Below are 17,570 nucleotides of genomic sequence, written 5' to 3' on the forward strand. Positions count from 1 at the left end.
AGTGTGTAACTTCCAACATTTCCATTCCTGAAGGCATGTGTGAGAGTAAAGGCATTTTGTGGGAGTAACTTGCCACTCGCAATACATTTGTCTCCCAGTATCTAACTTCCACCAACTCCATTCTCGAACCTACCCCCCCTTCCTAGTGTCTAACTTCCAACAACTCCATTCCTGAAGGCATGTGTGAGAGTAAAGGCATTTTGTGGGAGTAACTTGCCACTCGCAATACATTTGTCTCCTAGTACCTAACTTCCACCAACTCCATTCCCGAGCCTACCCCCCCTTCCTAGTGTCTAACTTCCAACAACTCCATTCCTGAAGGCATGTGTGAGAGTAAAGGCATTTTGTGGGAGTAACTTGCCACTCGCAATACATTTGTCTCCCAGTATCTAACTTCCACCAACTCCATTCTCGAACCTACCCCCCCTTCCTAGTGTCTAACTTCCAACAACTCCATTCCTGAAGGCATGTGTGAGAGTAAAGGCATTTTGTGGGAGTAACTTGCCACTCGCAATACATTTGTCTCCTAGTAGCTAACTTCCACCAACTCGATTCCCGAGCCTACCCCCCCTTCCTAGTGTCTAACTTCCAACAACTCCATTCCTGGAGGCATGTGTGAGAGTAAAGGAATTTTGTGGGAGTAACTTGCCACTCGCAATACATTTGTCTCCCAGTATCTAACTTCCACCAACTCCATTCTCGAACCTACCCCCCTTTTCCAAACCTCCCTTTTTCAATTAAAGCCTCCTCCATTCCCCTCATTTGTCTCCTAGTACCTAACTTCCACCAACTCCATTCCCGAACCTACCCCCCTTCCTAGTGTCTAACTTCCAACAACTCCATTCCTGAAGGCATGTGTGAGAGTAAAGGCATTTTGTGGGAATAACTTGCCACTCGCAATACATTTGTTTCCCAGTATCTAACTTCCACCAACTCCATTCTCGAACCTACCCCCCTTTTCCAAACCTCCCTTTTTCAATTAAAGCCTCCTCCATTCCCCTCATTTGTCTCCTAGTACCTAACTTCGACAAACTCCATTCCCGAGCCTACCCCGCCTTCCTAGTGTCTAACTTCCAACAACTCCATTCCTGAAGGCATGTGTGAGAGTAAAGGCATTTTGTGGGAGTAACTTGCCACTCGCAATACATTTGTCTCCCAGTATCTAACTTCCACCAACTCCATTCTCGAACCTACCCACCAACTCCATTCTCGAACCTACCCCCTTTTCCAAACCTCCCTTTTTCAATTAAAGCCTCCTCCATTCCCCTCCTTTGTCTCCTAGTACCTAACTTCCACCAACTCCATTCCCGAGCCTACCCCCCCTTCCTAGTGTCTAACTTCCAACAACTCCATTCCTGAAGGCATGTGTGAGAGTAAAGGCATTTTGTGGGAGTAACTTGCCACTCGCAATACATTTGTCTCCCAGTATCTAACTTCCACCAACTCCATTCTCGAACCTACCCCCCCTTCCTAGTGTCTAACTTCCAACAACTCCATTCCTGAAGGCATGTGTGAGAGTAAAGGCATTTTGTGGGAGTAACTTGCCACTCGCAATACATTTGTCTCCTAGTACCTAACTTCCACCAACTCCATTCCCGAGCCTACCCCCCCTTCCTAGTGTCTAACTTCCAACAACTCCATTCCTGAAGGCATGTGTGAGAGTAAAGGCATTTTGTGGGAGTAACTTGCCACTCGCAATACATTTGTCTCCCAGTATCTAACTTCCACCAACTCCATACTCGAACCTACCCCCCTTTTCCAAACCTCCCTTTTTCAATTAAAGCCTCCTCCATTCCCCTCATTTGTCTCCTAGTACCTAACTTCCACCAACTCCATTCCCGAGCCTACCCCCCCTTCCTAGTGTCTAACTTCCAACAACTACATTCCTGGAGGCATGTGTGAGAGTAAAGGCATTTTCTGGGAGTAACTTGCCACTCGCAATACATTTGTCTCCCAGTATCTAACTTCCACCAACTCCATTCTCGAACCTACCCCCCTTTTCCAAACCTCCCTTTTTCAATTAAAGCCTCCTCCATTCCCCTCATTTGTCTCCTAGTACCTAACTTCCACCAACTCCATTCCCGAACCTACCACCCTTCCTAGTGTCTAACTTCCAACAACTCCATTCCTGAAGGCATGTGTGAGAGTAAAGGCATTTTGTGGGAGTAACTTGCCACTCGCAATACATTTGTCTCCCAGTATCTAACTTCCACCAACTCCATACTCGAACCTACCCCCCTTCCTAGTGTCTAACTTCCAACAACTCCATTCCTGAAGGCATGTGTGAGAGTAAAGGCATTTTGTGGGAGTAACTTGCCACTCGCAATACATTTGTCTCCTAGTACCTAACTTCCACCAACTCCATTCTCGAACCTACCCCCCTTTTCCAAACCTCCCTTTTTCAATTAAAGCCTCCCCCATTCCTCTTGTTTGTCTCCTAGTACCTAACTTCCACCAACTCCATTCCCGGAGTAACTTGCCACTCGCAATACATTTGTCTCCCAGTATCTAACTTCCACCAACTCCATTCTCGAACCTAGCGCCCCCCCCCCCCCCCCCTTTTTCCAAACCTCCCTTTTTCAATTAAAGCCTCCTCCATTCCCCTCGTTTGTCTCCTAGTACCTAACTTCCACCAACTCCATTCCCGAACCTACCCCCCTTCCTAGTGTCTAACTTCCAACAACTCCATTCCTGAAGGCATGTGTGAGAGTAAAGGCATTTTGTGGGAGTAACTTGCCACTCGCAATACATTTGTTTCCCAGTATCTAACTTCCACCAACTCCATTCTCGAACCTACCCCCCTTTTCCAAACCTCCCTTTTTCAATTAAAGCCTCCTCCATTCCCCTCATTTGTCTCCTAGTACCTAACTTCCACCAACTCCATTCCCGAGCCTACCCCCCCTTCCTAGTGTCTAACTTCCAACAACTCCATTCCTGAAGGCATGTGTGAGACTAAAGGCATTTTGTGGGAGTAACTTGCCACTCGCAATACATTTGTCTCCCAGTATCTAACTTTCACCAACTCCATTCCCGAGCCTACCCCCGCGCCCCCCCCCCCCCCCCCCCCCTTTTTCCAAACCTCCCTTTTTCAATTAAAGCCTCCTCCATTCCCCTCGTTTGTCTCCTAGTACCTAACTTCCACCAACTCCATTCCCGAACCTACCCCCCTTCCTAGTGTCTAACTTCCAACAACTCCATTCCTGAAGGCATGTGTGAGAGTAAAGGCATTTTGTGGGAATAACTTGCCACTCGCAATACATTTGTTTCCCAGTATCTAACTTCCACCAACTCCATTCTCGAACCTACCCCCCTTTTCCAAACCTCCCTTTTTCAATTAAAGCCTCCTCCATTCCCCTCATTTGTCTCCTAGTACCTAACTTCCACCAACTCCATTCCCGAGCCTACCCCCCCTTCCTAGTGTCTAACTTCCAACAACTCCATTCCTGAAGGCATGTGTGAGAGTAAAGGCATTTTGTGGGAGTAACTTGCCACTCGCAATACATTTGTCTCCCAGTATCTAACTTCCACCAACTCCATTCTCGAACCTACCCCCCTTTTCCAAACCTCCCTTTTTCAATTAAAGCCTCCTCCATTCCCCTCATTTGTCTCCTAGTACCTAACTTCCACCAACTCCATTCCCGAGCCTACCCCCCCTTCCTAGTGTCTAACTTCCAACAACTCCATTCCTGAAGGCATGTGTGAGAGTAAAGGCATTTTGTGGGAGTAACTTGCCACTCGCAATATATTTGTCTCCCAGTATCTAACTTCCACCAACTCCATTCTCGAACCTACCCCCCTTTTCCAAACCTCCCTTTTTCAATTAAAGCCTCCTCCATTCCCCTCATTTGTCTCCTAGTACCTAACTTCCATCAACTCCATTCCCGAACCTACCCCCCTTCCTAGTGTCTAACTTCCAACAACTCCATTCCTGAAGGCATGTGTGAGAGTAAAGGCATTTTGTGGGAGTAACTTGCCACTCGCAATACATTTGTCTCCCAGTATCTAACTTCCACCAACTCCATTCTCGAACCCACCCTCCATTCCTGAAGGCATGTGTGAGAATAAAGGCATTTTGTGGGAGTAACTTGCCACTCGCAATACATTTGTCTCCCAGTATCTAACTTTCACCAACTCCATTCCCGAGCCTACCCCCGCGCCCCCCCCCCCCCCCCCCCCCCCCCCTTTTTCCAAACCTCCCTTTTTCAATTAAAGCCTCCTCCATTCCCCTCGTTTGTCTCCTAGTACCTAACTTCCACCAACTCCATTCCCGAACCTACCCCCCTTCCTAGTGTCTAACTTCCAACAACTCCATTCCTGAAGGCATGTGTGAGAGTAAAGGCATTTTGTGGGAATAACTTGCCACTCGCAATACATTTGTTTCCCAGTATCTAACTTCCACCAACTCCATTCTCGAACCTACCCCCCTTTTCCAAACCTCCCTTTTTCAATTAAAGCCTCCTCCATTCCCCTCATTTGTCTCCTAGTACCTAACTTCCACCAACTCCATTCCCGAGCCTACCCCCCCTTCCTAGTGTCTAACTTCCAACAACTCCATTCCTGAAGGCATGTGTGAGAGTAAAGGCATTTTGTGGGAGTAACTTGCCACTCGCAATACATTTGTCTCCCAGTATCTAACTTCCACCAACTCCATTCTCGAACCTACCCCCCTTTTCCAAACCTCCCTTTTTCAATTAAAGCCTCCTCCATTCCCCTCCTTTGTCTCCTAGTACCTAACTTCCACCAACTCCATTCCCGAGCCTACCCCCCCTTCCTAGTGTCTAACTTCCAACAACTCCATTCCTGGAGGCATGTGTGAGAGTAAAGGCATTTTGTGGGAGTAACTTGCCACTCGCAATACATTTGTCTCCCAGTATCTAACTTCCACCAACTCCATTCTCGAACCTACCCCCCTTTTCCAAACCTCCCTTTTTCAATTAAAGCCTCCTCCATTCCCCTCATTTGTCTCCTAGTACCTAACTTCCACCAACTCCATTCCCGAACCTACCCCCCTTCCTAGTGTCTAACTTCCAACAACTCCATTCCTGAAGGCATGTGTGAGAGTAAAGGCATTTTGTGGGAGTAACTTGCCACTCGCAATACATTTGTCTCCCAGTATCTAACTTCCACCAACTCCATTCTCGAACCTACCCCCCTTCCTAGTGTCTAACTTCCAACAACTCCATTCCTGAAGGCATGCGTGAGAGTAAAGGCATTTTGTGGGAGTAACTTGCCACTCGCAATACATTTGTCTCCTAGTACCTAACTTCCACCAACTCCATTCTCGAACCTACCCCCCTTTTCCAAACCTCCCTTTTTCAACTAAAGCCTCCCCCATTCCCCTCGTTTGTCTCCTAGTACCTAACTTCCACCAACTCCATTCCCGGAGTAACTTGCCACTCGCAATACATTTGTCTCCCAGTATCTAACTTCCACCAACTCCATTCTCGAACCTACCCCCCCCCCCCCCCCTTTTTCCAAACCTCCCTTTTTCAATTAAAGCCTCCTCCATTCCCCTCGTTTGTCTCCTAGTACCTAACTTCCACCAACTCCATTCCCGAACCTACCCCCCTTCCTAGTGTCTAACTTCCAACAACTCCATTCCTGAAGGCATGTGTGAGAGTAAAGGCATTTTGTGGGAGTAACTTGCCACTCGCAATACATTTGTTTCCCAGTATCTAACTTCCACCAACTCCATTCTCGAACCTACCCCCCTTTTCCAAACCTCCCTTTTTCAATTAAAGCCTCCTCCATTCCCCTCATTTGTCTCCTAGTACCTAACTTCCACCAACTCCATTCCCGAGCCTACCCCCCCTTCCTAGTGTCTAACTTCCAACAACTCCATTCCTGAGGGCATGTGTGAGAGTAAAGGCATTTTGTGGGAGTAACTTGCCACTCGCAATACATTTGTCTCCCAGTATCTAACTTCCACCAACTCCATTCTCGAACCTACCCCCCTTTTCCAAACCTCCCTTTTTCAATTAAAGCCTCCTCCATTCCCCTCATTTGTCTCCTAGTACCTAACTTCCACCAACTCCATTCCCGAGCCTACCCCCCCTTCCTAGTGTCTAACTTCCAACAACTCCATTCCTGAAGGCATGTGTGAGAGTAAAGGCATTTTGTGGGAGTAACTTGCCACTCGCAATATATTTGTCTCCCAGTATCTAACTTCCACCAACTCCATTCTCGAACCTACCCCCCTTTTCCAAACCTCCCTTTTTCAATTAAAGCCTCCTCCATTCCCCTCATTTGTCTCCTAGTACCTAACTTCCACCAACTCCATTCCCGAACCTACCCCCCTTCCTAGTGTCTAACTTCCAACAACTCCATTCCTGAAGGCATGTGTGAGAGTAAAGGCATTTTGTGGGAGTAACTTGCCACTCGCAATACATTTGTCTCCCAGTATCTAACTTCCACCAACTCCATTCTCGAACCCACCCTCCATTCCTGAAGGCATGTGTGAGAATAAAGGCATTTTGTGGGAGTAACTTGCCACTCGCAATACATTTGTCTCCCAGTATCTAACTTTCACCAACTCCATTCCCGAGCCTACCCCCGCGCCCCCCCCCCCCCCCTTTTTCCAAACCTCACTTTTTCAATTAAAGCCTCCTCCATTCCCCTCGTTTGTCTCCTAGTACCTAACTTCCACCAACTCCATTCCCGAACCTACCCCCCTTCCTAGTGTCTAACTTCCAACAACTCCATTCCTGAAGGCATGTGTGAGAGTAAAGGCATTTTGTGGGAATAACTTGCCACTCGCAATACATTTGTTTCCCAGTATCTAACTTCCACCAACTCCACTCTCGAACCTACCCCCCTTTTCCAAACCTCCCTTTTTCAATTAAAGCCTCCTCCATTCCCCTCATTTGTCTCCTAGTACCTAACTTCCACCAACTCCATTCCCGAGCCTACCCCCCCTTCCTAGTGTCTAACTTCCAACAACTCCATTCCTGAAGGCATGTGTGAGAGTAAAGGCATTTTGTGGGAGTAACTTGCCACTCGCAATACATTTGTCTCCCAGTATCTAACTTCCACCAACTCCATTCTCGAACCTACCCACCAACTCCATTCTCGAACCTACCCCCCTTTTCCAAACCTCCCTTTTTCAATTAAAGCCTCCTCCATTCCCCTCATTTGTCTCCTAGTACCTAACTTCCACCAACTCCATTCCCGAGCCTACCCCCCCTTCCTAGTGTCTAACTTCCAACAACTCCATTCCTGAAGGCATGTGTGAGAGTAAAGGCATTTTGTGGGAGTAACTTGCCACTCGCAATACATTTGTCTCCCAGTATCTAACTTCCACCAACTCCATTCTCGAACCTACGCCCCCTTCCTAGTGTCTAACTTCCAACAACTCCATTCCTGAAGGCATGTGTGAGAGTAAAGGCATTTTGTGGGAGTAACTTGCCACTCGCAATACATTTGTCTCCTAGTACCTAACTTCCACCAACTCCATTCCCGAGCCTACCCCCCCTTCCTAGTGTCTAACTTCCAACAACTCCATTCCTGAAGGCATGTGTGAGAGTAAAGGCATTTTGTGGGAGTAACTTGCCACTCGCAATACATTTGTCTCCCAGTATCTAACTTCCACCAACTCCATTCTCGAACCAGCCCCCCTTTTCCAAACCTCCCTTTTTCAATTAAAGCCTCCTCCATTCCCCTCATTTGTCTCCTAGTACCTAACTTCCACCAACTTCATTCCCGAGCCTACCCCCCCTTCCTAGTGTCTAACTTCCAACAACTCCATTCCTGGAGGCATGTGTGAGAGTAAAGGCATTTTCTGGGAGTAACTTGCCACTCGCAATACATTTGTCTCCCAGTATCTAACTTCCACCAACTCCATTCTCGAACCTACCCCCCTTTTCCAAACCTCCCTTTTTCAATTAAAGCCTCCTCCATTCCCCTCATTTGTCTCCTAGTACCTAACTTCCACCAACTCCATTCCCGAACCTACCCCCCTTCCTAGTGTCTAACTTCCAACAACTCCATTCCTGAAGGCATGTGTGAGAGTAAAGGCATTTTGTGGGAGTAACTTGCCACTCGCAATACATTTGTCTCCCAGTATCTAACTTCCACCAACTCCATTCTCGAACCTACCCCCCTTCCTAGTGTCTAACTTCCAACAACTCCATTCCTGAAGGCATGTGTGAGAGTAAAGGCATTTTGTGGGAGTAACTTGCCACTCGCAATACATTTGTCTCCTAGTACCTAACTTCCACCAACTCCATTCTCGAACCTACCCCCCTTTTCCAAACCTCCCTTTTTAAATTAAAGCCTCCCCCATTCCCCTCGTTTGTCTCCTAGTACCTAATTTCCACCAACTCCATTCCCGGAGCAACTTGCCACTCGCAATACATTTGTCTCCCAGTATCTAACTTCCACCAACTCCATTCTCGAACCTACCCCCCCCCCCCCCCCTCTTTTTCCAAACCTCCCTTTTTCAATTAAAGCCTCCTCCATTGCCCTCGTTTGTCTCCTAGTACCTAACTTCCACCAACTCCATTCCCGAACGTACCCCCCTTCCTAGTGTCTAACTTCCAACAACTCCATTCGTGAAGGCATGTGTGAGAGTAAAGGCATTTTGTGGGAGTAACTTGCCACTCGCAATACATTTGTTTCCCAGTATCTAACTTCCACCAACTCCATTCTCGAACCTACCCCCCTTTTCCAAACCTCCCTTTTTCAATTAAAGCCTCCTCCATTCCCCTCATTTGTCTCCTAGTACCTAACTTCCACCAACTCCATTCCCGAGCCTACCCCCCCTTCCTAGTGACTAACTTCCAACAAATCCATTCCTGAAGGCATGTGTGAGAGTAAAGGCATTTTGTGGGAGTAACTTGCCACTCGCAATACATTTGTCTCCCAGTATCTAACTTCCACCAACTCCATTCTCGAACCTACCCCCCTTTTCCAAACCTCCCTTTTTCAATTAAAGCCTCCTCCATTCCCCTCATTTGCTCCTAGTACCTAACTTCCACCAACTCCATTCCCGAGCCTACCCCCCCTTCCTAGTGTCTAACTTCCAACAACTCCATTCCTGAAGGCATGTGTGAGAGTAAAGGCATTTTGTGGGAGTAACTTGCCACTCGCAATACATTTGTCTCCCAGTATCTAACTTCCACCAACTCCATTCTCGAACCTACCCCCCTTTTCCAAACCTCCCTTTTTCAATTAAAGCCTCCTCCATTCCCCTCATTTGTCTCCTAGTACCTAACTTCCACCAACTCCATTCCCGAGCCTACCCCCCCTTCCTAGTGTCTAACTTCCAACAACTCCATTCCTGAAGGCATGTGTGAGAATAAAGGCATTTTGTGGGAGTAACTTGCCACTCGCAATACATTTGTCTCCCAGTATCTAACTTCCACCAACTCCATTCTCGAACCTACCCACCAACTCCATTCTTGAACCTACCCCCCTTTTCCAAACCTCCCTTTTTCAATTAAAGCCTCCTCCATTCCCCTCATTTGTCTCCTAGTACCTAACTTCCACCAACTCCATTCCCGAGCCTACCCCCCCTTCCTAGTGTCTAACTTCCAACAACTCCATTCCTGAAGGCATGTGTGAGAGTAAAGGCATTTTGTGGGAGTAACTAGCCACTCGCAATACATTTGTCTCCCAGTATCTAACTTCCACCAACTCCATTCTCGAACCTACGCCCCCTTCCTAGTGTCTAACTTCCAACAACTCCATTCCTGAAGGCATGTGTGAGAGTAAAGGCATTTTGTGGGAGTAACTTGCCACTCGCAATACATTTGTCTCCTAGTACCTAACTTCCACCAACTCCATTCCCGAGCCTACCCCCCCTTCCTAGTGTCTAACTTCCAACAACTCCATTCCTGAAGGCATGTGTGAGAGTAAAGGCATTTTGTGGGAGTAACTTGCCACTCGCAATACATTTGTCTCCCAGTATCTAACTTCCACCAACTCCATACTCGAACCTACCCCCCTTTTCCAAACCTCCCTTTTTCAATTAAAGCCTCCTCCATTCCCCTCATTTGTCTCCTAGTACCTAACTTCCACCAACTCCATTCCCGAGCCTACCCCCCCTTCCTAGTGTCTAACTTCCAACAACTCCATTCCTGAAGGCATGTGTGAGAGTAAAGGCATTTTGTGGGAGTAACTTGCCACTCGCAATACATTTGTCTCCCAGTATCTAACTTCCACCAACTCCATTCTCGAACCTACCCCCCTTTTCCAAACCTCCCTTTTTCAATTAAAGCCTCCTCCATTCCCCTCATTTGTCTCCTAGTACCTAACTTCCACCAACTCCATTCCCGAACCTACCCCCCTTCCTAGTGTCTAACTTCCAACAACTCCATTCCTGAAGGCATGTGTGAGAGTAAAGGCATTTTGTGGGAGTAACTTGCCACTCGCAATACATTTGTCTCCCAGTATCTAACTTCCACCAACTCCATTCTCGAACCTACCCCCCTTCCTAGTGTCTAACTTCCAACAACTCCATTCCTGAAGGCATGTGTGAGAGTAAAGGCATTTTGTGGGAGTAACTTACCACTCGCAATACATTTGTCTCCCAGTATCTAACTTCCACCAACTCCATTCTCGAACCTACCCCCCTTTTCCAAACCTCCCTTTTTCAATTAAAGCCTCCTCCATTCCCCTTGTTCTCACATGTAAAACTTGTCTCTTCTAGTAGGGTGACAGAAAATAAAAAAGAATTCTAACCAAGACACCTCTACTTGACCTTCAACTGCGCCTACATTACTATTCTAGAGAGAAATTGAACACAGAGAGAGGAAAGATAAATTTTAAAAGAAAGACCCTTTTCCAAACCTCCCTTTTTCAATTAGAGCCTCCTCCATTCCCCTCATTTGTCTCCTAGTATCTAACTTCCACCAACTCCATTCCCGAGCCTACCCCCCTTCCTAATGTCTAACTTCCAACAACTCCATTCCTGAAGGCATGTGTGAGAGTAAAGGCATTTTGTGGGAGTAACTTGCCACTCGCAATACATTTGTCTCCCAGTATCTAACTTCCACCAACTCCATTCTCGAACCCACCCTCCATTCCTGAAGGCATGTGTGAGAATAAAGGCATTTTGTGGGAGTAACTTGCCACTCGCAATACATTTGTCTCCGAGTATCTAACTTTCACCAACTCCATTCCCGAGCCTACCCCCGCCCCCCCCCCCCCCTTTTTCCAAACCTCCCTTTTTCAATTAAAGCCTCCTCCATTCCCCTCGTTTGTCTCCTAGTACCTAACTTCCACCAACTCCATTCCCGAACCTACCCCCCTTCCTAGTGTCTAACTTCCAACAACTCCATTCCTGAAGGCATGTGTGAGAGTAAAGGCATTTTGTGGGAATAACTTGCCACTCGCAATACATTTGTTTCCCAGTATCTAACTTCCACCAACTCCATTCTCGAACCTACCCCCCTTTTCCAAACCTCCCTTTTTCAATTAAAGCCTCCTCCATTCCCCTCATTTGTCTCCTAGTACCTAACTTCCACCAACTCCATTCCCGAGCCTACCCCCCCTTCCTAGTGTCTAACTTCCAACAACTCCATTCCTGAAGGCATGTGTGAGAGTAAAGGCATTTTGTGGGAGTAACTTGCCACTCGCAATACATTTGTCTCCCAGTATCTAACTTCCACCAACTCCATTCTCGAACCTACCCACCAACTCCATTCTCGAACCTACCCCCCTTTTCCAAACCTCCCTTTTTCAATTAAAGCCTCATCCATTCCCCTCATTTGTCTCCTAGTACCTAACTTCCACCAACTCCATTCCCGAGCCTACCCCCCCTTCCTAGTGTCTAACTTCCAACAACTCCATTCCTAAAGGCATGTGTGAGAGTAATGGTATTTTGTGGGAGTAACTTGCCACTCGCAATACATTTGTCTCCCAGTATCTAACTTCCACCAACTCCATTCTCGAACCTACCCCCCGTTCCTAGTGTCTAACTTCCAACAACTCCATTCCTGAAGGCATGTGTGAGAGTAAAGGCATTTTGTGGGAGTAACTTGCCACTCGCAATACATTTGTCTCCTAGTACCTAACTTCCACCAACTCCATTCCCGAGCCTACCCCCCCTTCCTAGTGTCTAACTTCCAACAACTCCATTCCTGAAGGCATGTGTGAGAGTAAAGGCATTTTGTGGGAGTAACTTGCCACTCGCAATACATTTGTCTCCCAGTATCTAACTTCCACCAACTCCATTCTCGAACCTACCCCCCTTTTCCAAACCTCCCTTTTTCAATTAAAGCCTCCTCCATTCCCCTCATTTGTCTCCTAGTACCTAACTTCCACCAACTCCATTCCCGAGCCTACCCCCCCTTCCTAGTGTCTAACTTCCAACAACTCCATTCCTGGAGGCATGTGTGAGAGTAAAGGCATTTTGTGGGAGTAACTTGCCACTCGCAATACATTTGTCTCCCAGTATCTAACTTCCACCAACTCCATTCTCGAACCCACCCTCCATTCCTGAAGGCATGTGTGAGAATAAAGGCATTTTGTGGGAGTAACTTGCCACTCGCAATACATTTGTCTCCCAGTATCTAACTTTCACCAACTCCATTCCCGAGCCTACCCCCCCTTCCTAATGTCTAACTTCCAAAAACTCCATTCCTGAAGGCATGTGTGAGAGTAAAGGCATTTTGTGGGAGTAACTTGCGACTCGCAATACATGTCTCCCAGTATCTAACTTCCACCAACTCCATTCTCGAACCTACCCCCCTTTTCCAAACCTCCCTTTTTCAATTAAAGCCTCCTCCATTCCCCTCATTTGTCTCCTAGTACCTAACTTCCACCAACTCCATTCCCGAACCTACCCCCCTTCCTAGTGTCTAACTTCCAACAACTCCATTTCTGAAGGCATGTGTGAGAGTAAAGGCATTTTGTAGGAGTAACTTGCCACTCGCAATACATTTGTCTCCCAGTATCTAACTTCCACCAACTCCATTCTCGAACCTACCCCCCTTTTCCAAACCTCCCTTTTTCAATTAAAGCCTCCTCCATTCCCCTTGTTCTCACATGTAAAACTTGTCTCTTCTAGTAGGGTGACAGAAAATAAAAAAGAATTCTAACCAAGACACCTCTACTTGACCTTCAACTGCGCCTACAATACTATTCTAGAGAGAAATTGAACACAAAGAGGAAAGATAAATTTTAAAAGAAAGAAGAAAAAAAGTTAAAGAGAATGAGGAAGAAGGAAAAGAGGAGGGAGAAGGAAAAGAGAGGAGAGGGAGAGGAGAAAAGCAAGGAGAGAAAGAGAGAACATTAAAAAAGAGAAAAAATAGTTTTTTAAATCTAAATATTTATTGAGAGAGAAATGAAGAGGGAAAAGAGAAAGAGAGAGAAAAAAACATAAAATTTAAAAGGGAGAAGAAAAAAATAAAAATTAGAAGAAAGGAGAGAAGAAGAAAAGGAGGCGAAGAGAGAGAAAAAAGGAGAGAAGAGAACATATAAATATAAAGAGAGAATTATATATAGAGAAAAGATAAAATTACATACTTTAAGAGAGTCGGAGAGAGAGAGAGAGAGAGAGAGAGAAGAACATAGGGAGAGAGAACATGTAGAGAGAAGATACAATTTAAAAAGAATAAAAAATAGAGAGAAGGAAAAAAGAGAACATGTTAGGAGAAGAAAGATAAAAGTAAAAAAGAGAATAAAAAATAGAAAGAAAAAGAAAATAGAGGAGAGGTGGCACTTTCACTTGCCACTTCGGGGCAATGAGGCTGCCGCGAAGTAATCTAACGTTCCGTGCGCGCACAATGTAATATCCCTCTTACACCTCTCGAAGATTATACAGCAACCTTCGATTCTACAACAAAGGTTGCCTTGGCACTTGCCACTTCGGGGCAATGAAGCTGTCGCGAAGTAACCTAACGTTCCGTGCGCGCACAATGTAATATCCCTCTTACACCTCTCGAAGATTATACAGCAACCTTCGATTCTACAACAAAGGTTGCCTTGTCACCAATGTTTGCGTATGAACACCTGAGGCTTGCTATATCCCTTGGCCATGGCTCTGTAAACCTGCAGAGGATTATAACCACGGCCACATATAAGCCAAAGCCTTGTCACCAGTGTTTGCGTATGAACAAATGTTGCCTTGTCACCAATGTTTTAATGTTCATCATTCAGCAAAAAAATGAACTGGAGATTTTATTAGTAGCGAAGCTCGAACAAACTTCAAAGTCCAAACTCACAGAGACGTGCAAACGGCAAGAAATGATAGAATTGTCCACCTGCGTGCAACATTGGAATTGGCCATAAAAATAGACTTTATGTACATCCTCAAAATAATTGTTCACCTAGCAGTCAAGGTAATTGTAACACCCAACAGTAGCTTACGTACAACAGGAGCCCTAATCTAAAGATCACAACAAAACGGAATATCCATCCCACGAGAGATCTACATGTCTCACGAGAGATGAGACTACAGTTTGATATCCATGATACATGAATCAAATGGTGTTTTGTGCCACGGCCCGGCAGAGGTCATCCTCGGAGAACAGCACACGATGCGAATTGATATTGTTTGATAACCTGGACAATTTTCTGGAATGCAGGAACAGCGAAGGGGGCTCCTGGAAGAGGGGGGGAGCGAACGGCCATAGTTTAGACGGTGAGATTTTGGCCTCTGCTGGTTTAGTAACGTGCCTCGGTGCATTCGGAGTAGGGGGAAGAACAAAGCTATCGCCATCGCTTTCAACTTCCATTTGACTGCACGAATGCCAAGAAAATGCAGAATCATCATTAGTGCTTACAAGTCCAACAGCAATTCTATCATCCTGGCACCATAAGACAGTAGACCACTGCAACATGTGAACGTTCGAAGTAAGACTCATACATTCACAGACTGTATCCTAGAGCGAATACATTCGAATTGAGAAGTCAAGTAGGTAACGGCAATGGCAATTGCAAATGCCATGCCTTCATGCTATCAAGCTTTACCTATCAAACGGTACACCTTCCCGCTCCTTTTCGATATCATCACGAGCAGGGAAAAGCCTGGCCATTTTCCCTTTCTTCTCCCTCTCTGGCGTTGTAAAGTTGAAATGCAGTTGCCTGGCGATAGACACCTACAATCGAGTAATAATATATGGAATTACGCAACTTCTTAATTTGATGTAGAGAACGTTCAACATATGAAAAGACGATTAATTTCATCTCCCAGAAACATAACTTAGTAACGGATTAGAAAGGAATAGAACTTACAGCTCCTCTGAGCCGCCTAGAGACATGAAAGACCGGGTGAAGGTCATCGTGATGGAGGCAGCAAACAATGCGCACCTGAAAATAATGGCAGGGCCGGACAAGAACCTTTTGCAAGCATTCGAGATGAAAAACAAGGAAGTGTATCGAGCCAGCTGCATATACTCACTAGCAAGTCGAACGGAATTGTCTCAAGGAAAGAGTCCCCGCCGTTGTCTGCGTCTTCGGGACCGGCGGCAACAAACGAAACTCGAGAGACAGGGGTCGAAGGGGTTGGAGCAAAGCTCTCATTGAGGGAAGACTCCGAATCATACAGGTCCAAAGATACTGTAGAGGAGAGAATACGCTTCTTTCTTGGCGTAAAGTCAGGATTTGACTTCGACGGAGATGCTAGATCCAAAGAAATGTCGCCGCAATCTCTTTCAACACCTAGAACTCTCTTCCTCCCAAGAGTTGTACAAGATAAGGTCCTGCGTAGTACGGTCTCTCGGTTCGATCTCTGAAGCCCGAGTGAATTTTGCCTCCCAAGCTTTTTGGTACGCTTTATATCTGCTGCACAAAAGCAGGAGCTTACGTCGTCAACTGCCTTCTCGGGTAGAGGGACGGAATTAGATGAGCGGCCTTGGCTAGGGAGCAAGGTAGAAACTTTAGCAAGAAATGATGGCTGCTGCAGCTGGGAGCAGGACGGGCTGTTCCTTGGTCGCAAGCCCCAGGGCGCAACAGTTCTCTTTGCTGACCTACATTGTGCGGAGTTCAACCTGACATGGATAACACTAAAATGTTCAGTAGTCTGCACGAGCAACAACACATAAAACACCTAATTTTATTGAACGCACAGTATAGAGAATGAAGGCATGGCTGGAAATCAAGGAAGGCCCGAAAGAAAGTGACAGAAGGTAACTGTTTCGAGCACTATGAAAGCAAAACACAATGTTGAAATTAGAAAGGCACATTCGGCCGCGAAAAACACGCCAAGATTTCCATGGGGGCTCGTATTGAAAAGGTAGCACACGAGTATGCAGACACTGGCCACTCAAACAGAAGAGAAAATCCAGCAGAACAGTGCGGAGAAACAACGTTAAGAACAAAAGGTTGGCATTTTTTCCATCTCAAAAATGGAGTAACGAAAGCGCCCAGAAATGTGCAAACATGGACTTACGAAGACACACATTGTCCACATGATAGGAACACGCAAACACGGAGTAACGAAAAGATAGAGAAGCTGGCAAAACATACATTTTTCTAAGACAGGGATGCAAGGTATACGGAGTAACGAAAGCACGCAGAAATGTCGAAGCGTGCAGTCACGAAAACATACAATGTATCGGACATAGATACACAAAAATTGGAGTAACGATAACATGTAGAAAGTCCGAAGGATGCAGCCACGAAAACCTACATTCACTAATACAGATATACGCAAAAATGGAGTAACGATAACATGTAGAAATTCCGAAGCATGCGGCCACGACGACCTACATTACTCAGAGGGAGATGCACAAATACGGAGTAACGATAACATACAACAATATCGAAGTATGAAGTCAGGAAAAAACATAAGCTACACTTACACAGGAATGCGTGAAAATAGCGTAACGAAAACAAATAGAAATGAGCAAAAATGGAGTCAAAGAAGCATACTTCATTTGCAGGTAAAGACTCCCAGGAGAGTTTGTGTCAAGGAAGCTGTGGAGAGGAGGGAGTTGGATATGGCGGAACGAGGGGGAGAGACTTATGTCAAGAAGCACGAAGGCGCGCGGATGTTTTTGAGGGGCCGGGAGAGGTTGAGGGTGAGGGGGTGGGAGGGAGATGAGGAGGGGGGAGGGAGGGGGTTCTTGGCAAGCTAAGCTCACGCAATGAAAAGCTGACCTTATATGTGGACGAAGAGGTCGGTGCCACGTGTCTGCAGATTAGGCCAATAGGAGGAGGCGTTTGGGCGGTGGGGACTGAGGGTGCGGGGAGAGAGAGAGAGAGAGACAATAGGAGGCGGTGAGGGGGGGGCCAGGAAGCTTCCGCTTGAAGAATCTGGAGACTGCCCTCCAAAAAATGTGAACGTTGGAGGCCGGCGGCTTCGACTCGTCAGCCACCCCCTTTCCCCATTTTCAAAAACTGTGCAAAAATCCAAAAAGGAGCAGCTGTGGAATTGTAGATTTTTCTATCTGGACACCGTGAGTCTCTTTGTTGACATCGCACGGCTGGTACGCACCCAAGTTAGGGAAATCTTTTAAAGTTAAAACCATACATTAATCATCGTACGACGTGCTGGAGGGCATACTACATCGGCTGTTTCTCCATCTACACGTTGGTTCGCTCTTTTTGGGCATGCCAGACTCCACTCCCTAGTGTTCACTTTGGCCGATATATTTCCTTAGCACATAATATCCGAAGATTAGAAA

At 46.4% G+C, this 17,570-nt stretch overlaps 1 protein-coding gene across 1 annotated transcript; it reads right to left on the minus strand.

The window, feature by feature from the left end:
* Window positions 1-14,178: 14,178 nt before the first annotated feature.
* LOC148039750 (uncharacterized) lies at window positions 14,179-16,977 on the minus strand. Its single transcript, XM_087665494.1, has 5 exons — window positions 16,816-16,977; window positions 15,344-15,932; window positions 15,178-15,252; window positions 14,914-15,041; window positions 14,179-14,682 (listed from the first exon to the last, which is right to left on the minus strand). The coding sequence occupies exons 1-5, from the start codon at window positions 16,818-16,820 to the stop codon at window positions 14,424-14,426; spliced, it is 1,056 nt and encodes a 351-aa protein (XP_087521620.1). The 5' UTR covers window positions 16,821-16,977; the 3' UTR covers window positions 14,179-14,423.
* Between the last annotated feature and the right edge of the window lie 593 nt (window positions 16,978-17,570).

The sequence above is a fragment of the Lygodium microphyllum genome, chromosome 2, assembly GCF_053477565.2.
Source record: "Lygodium microphyllum isolate KBCC chromosome 2, Lygodium_microphyllum_v1.1.10, whole genome shotgun sequence".
Taxonomy (NCBI): domain Eukaryota; kingdom Viridiplantae; phylum Streptophyta; class Polypodiopsida; order Schizaeales; family Lygodiaceae; genus Lygodium; species Lygodium microphyllum.

Excerpts from the sequence above, each read along its gene's own strand:
- LOC148039750 (XM_087665494.1), bottom strand. Across the intron at positions 15,042-15,177 it reads CTAGGCGGCTCAGAGGAGCT|GTGTCTATCGCCAGGCAACT; the intron begins GTAAGTTCTATT and ends ACTCGATTGTAG. Across the intron at positions 14,683-14,913 it reads GAAGGTGTACCGTTTGATAG|TCAAATGGAAGTTGAAAGCG; the intron begins GTAAAGCTTGAT and ends GCATTCGTGCAG.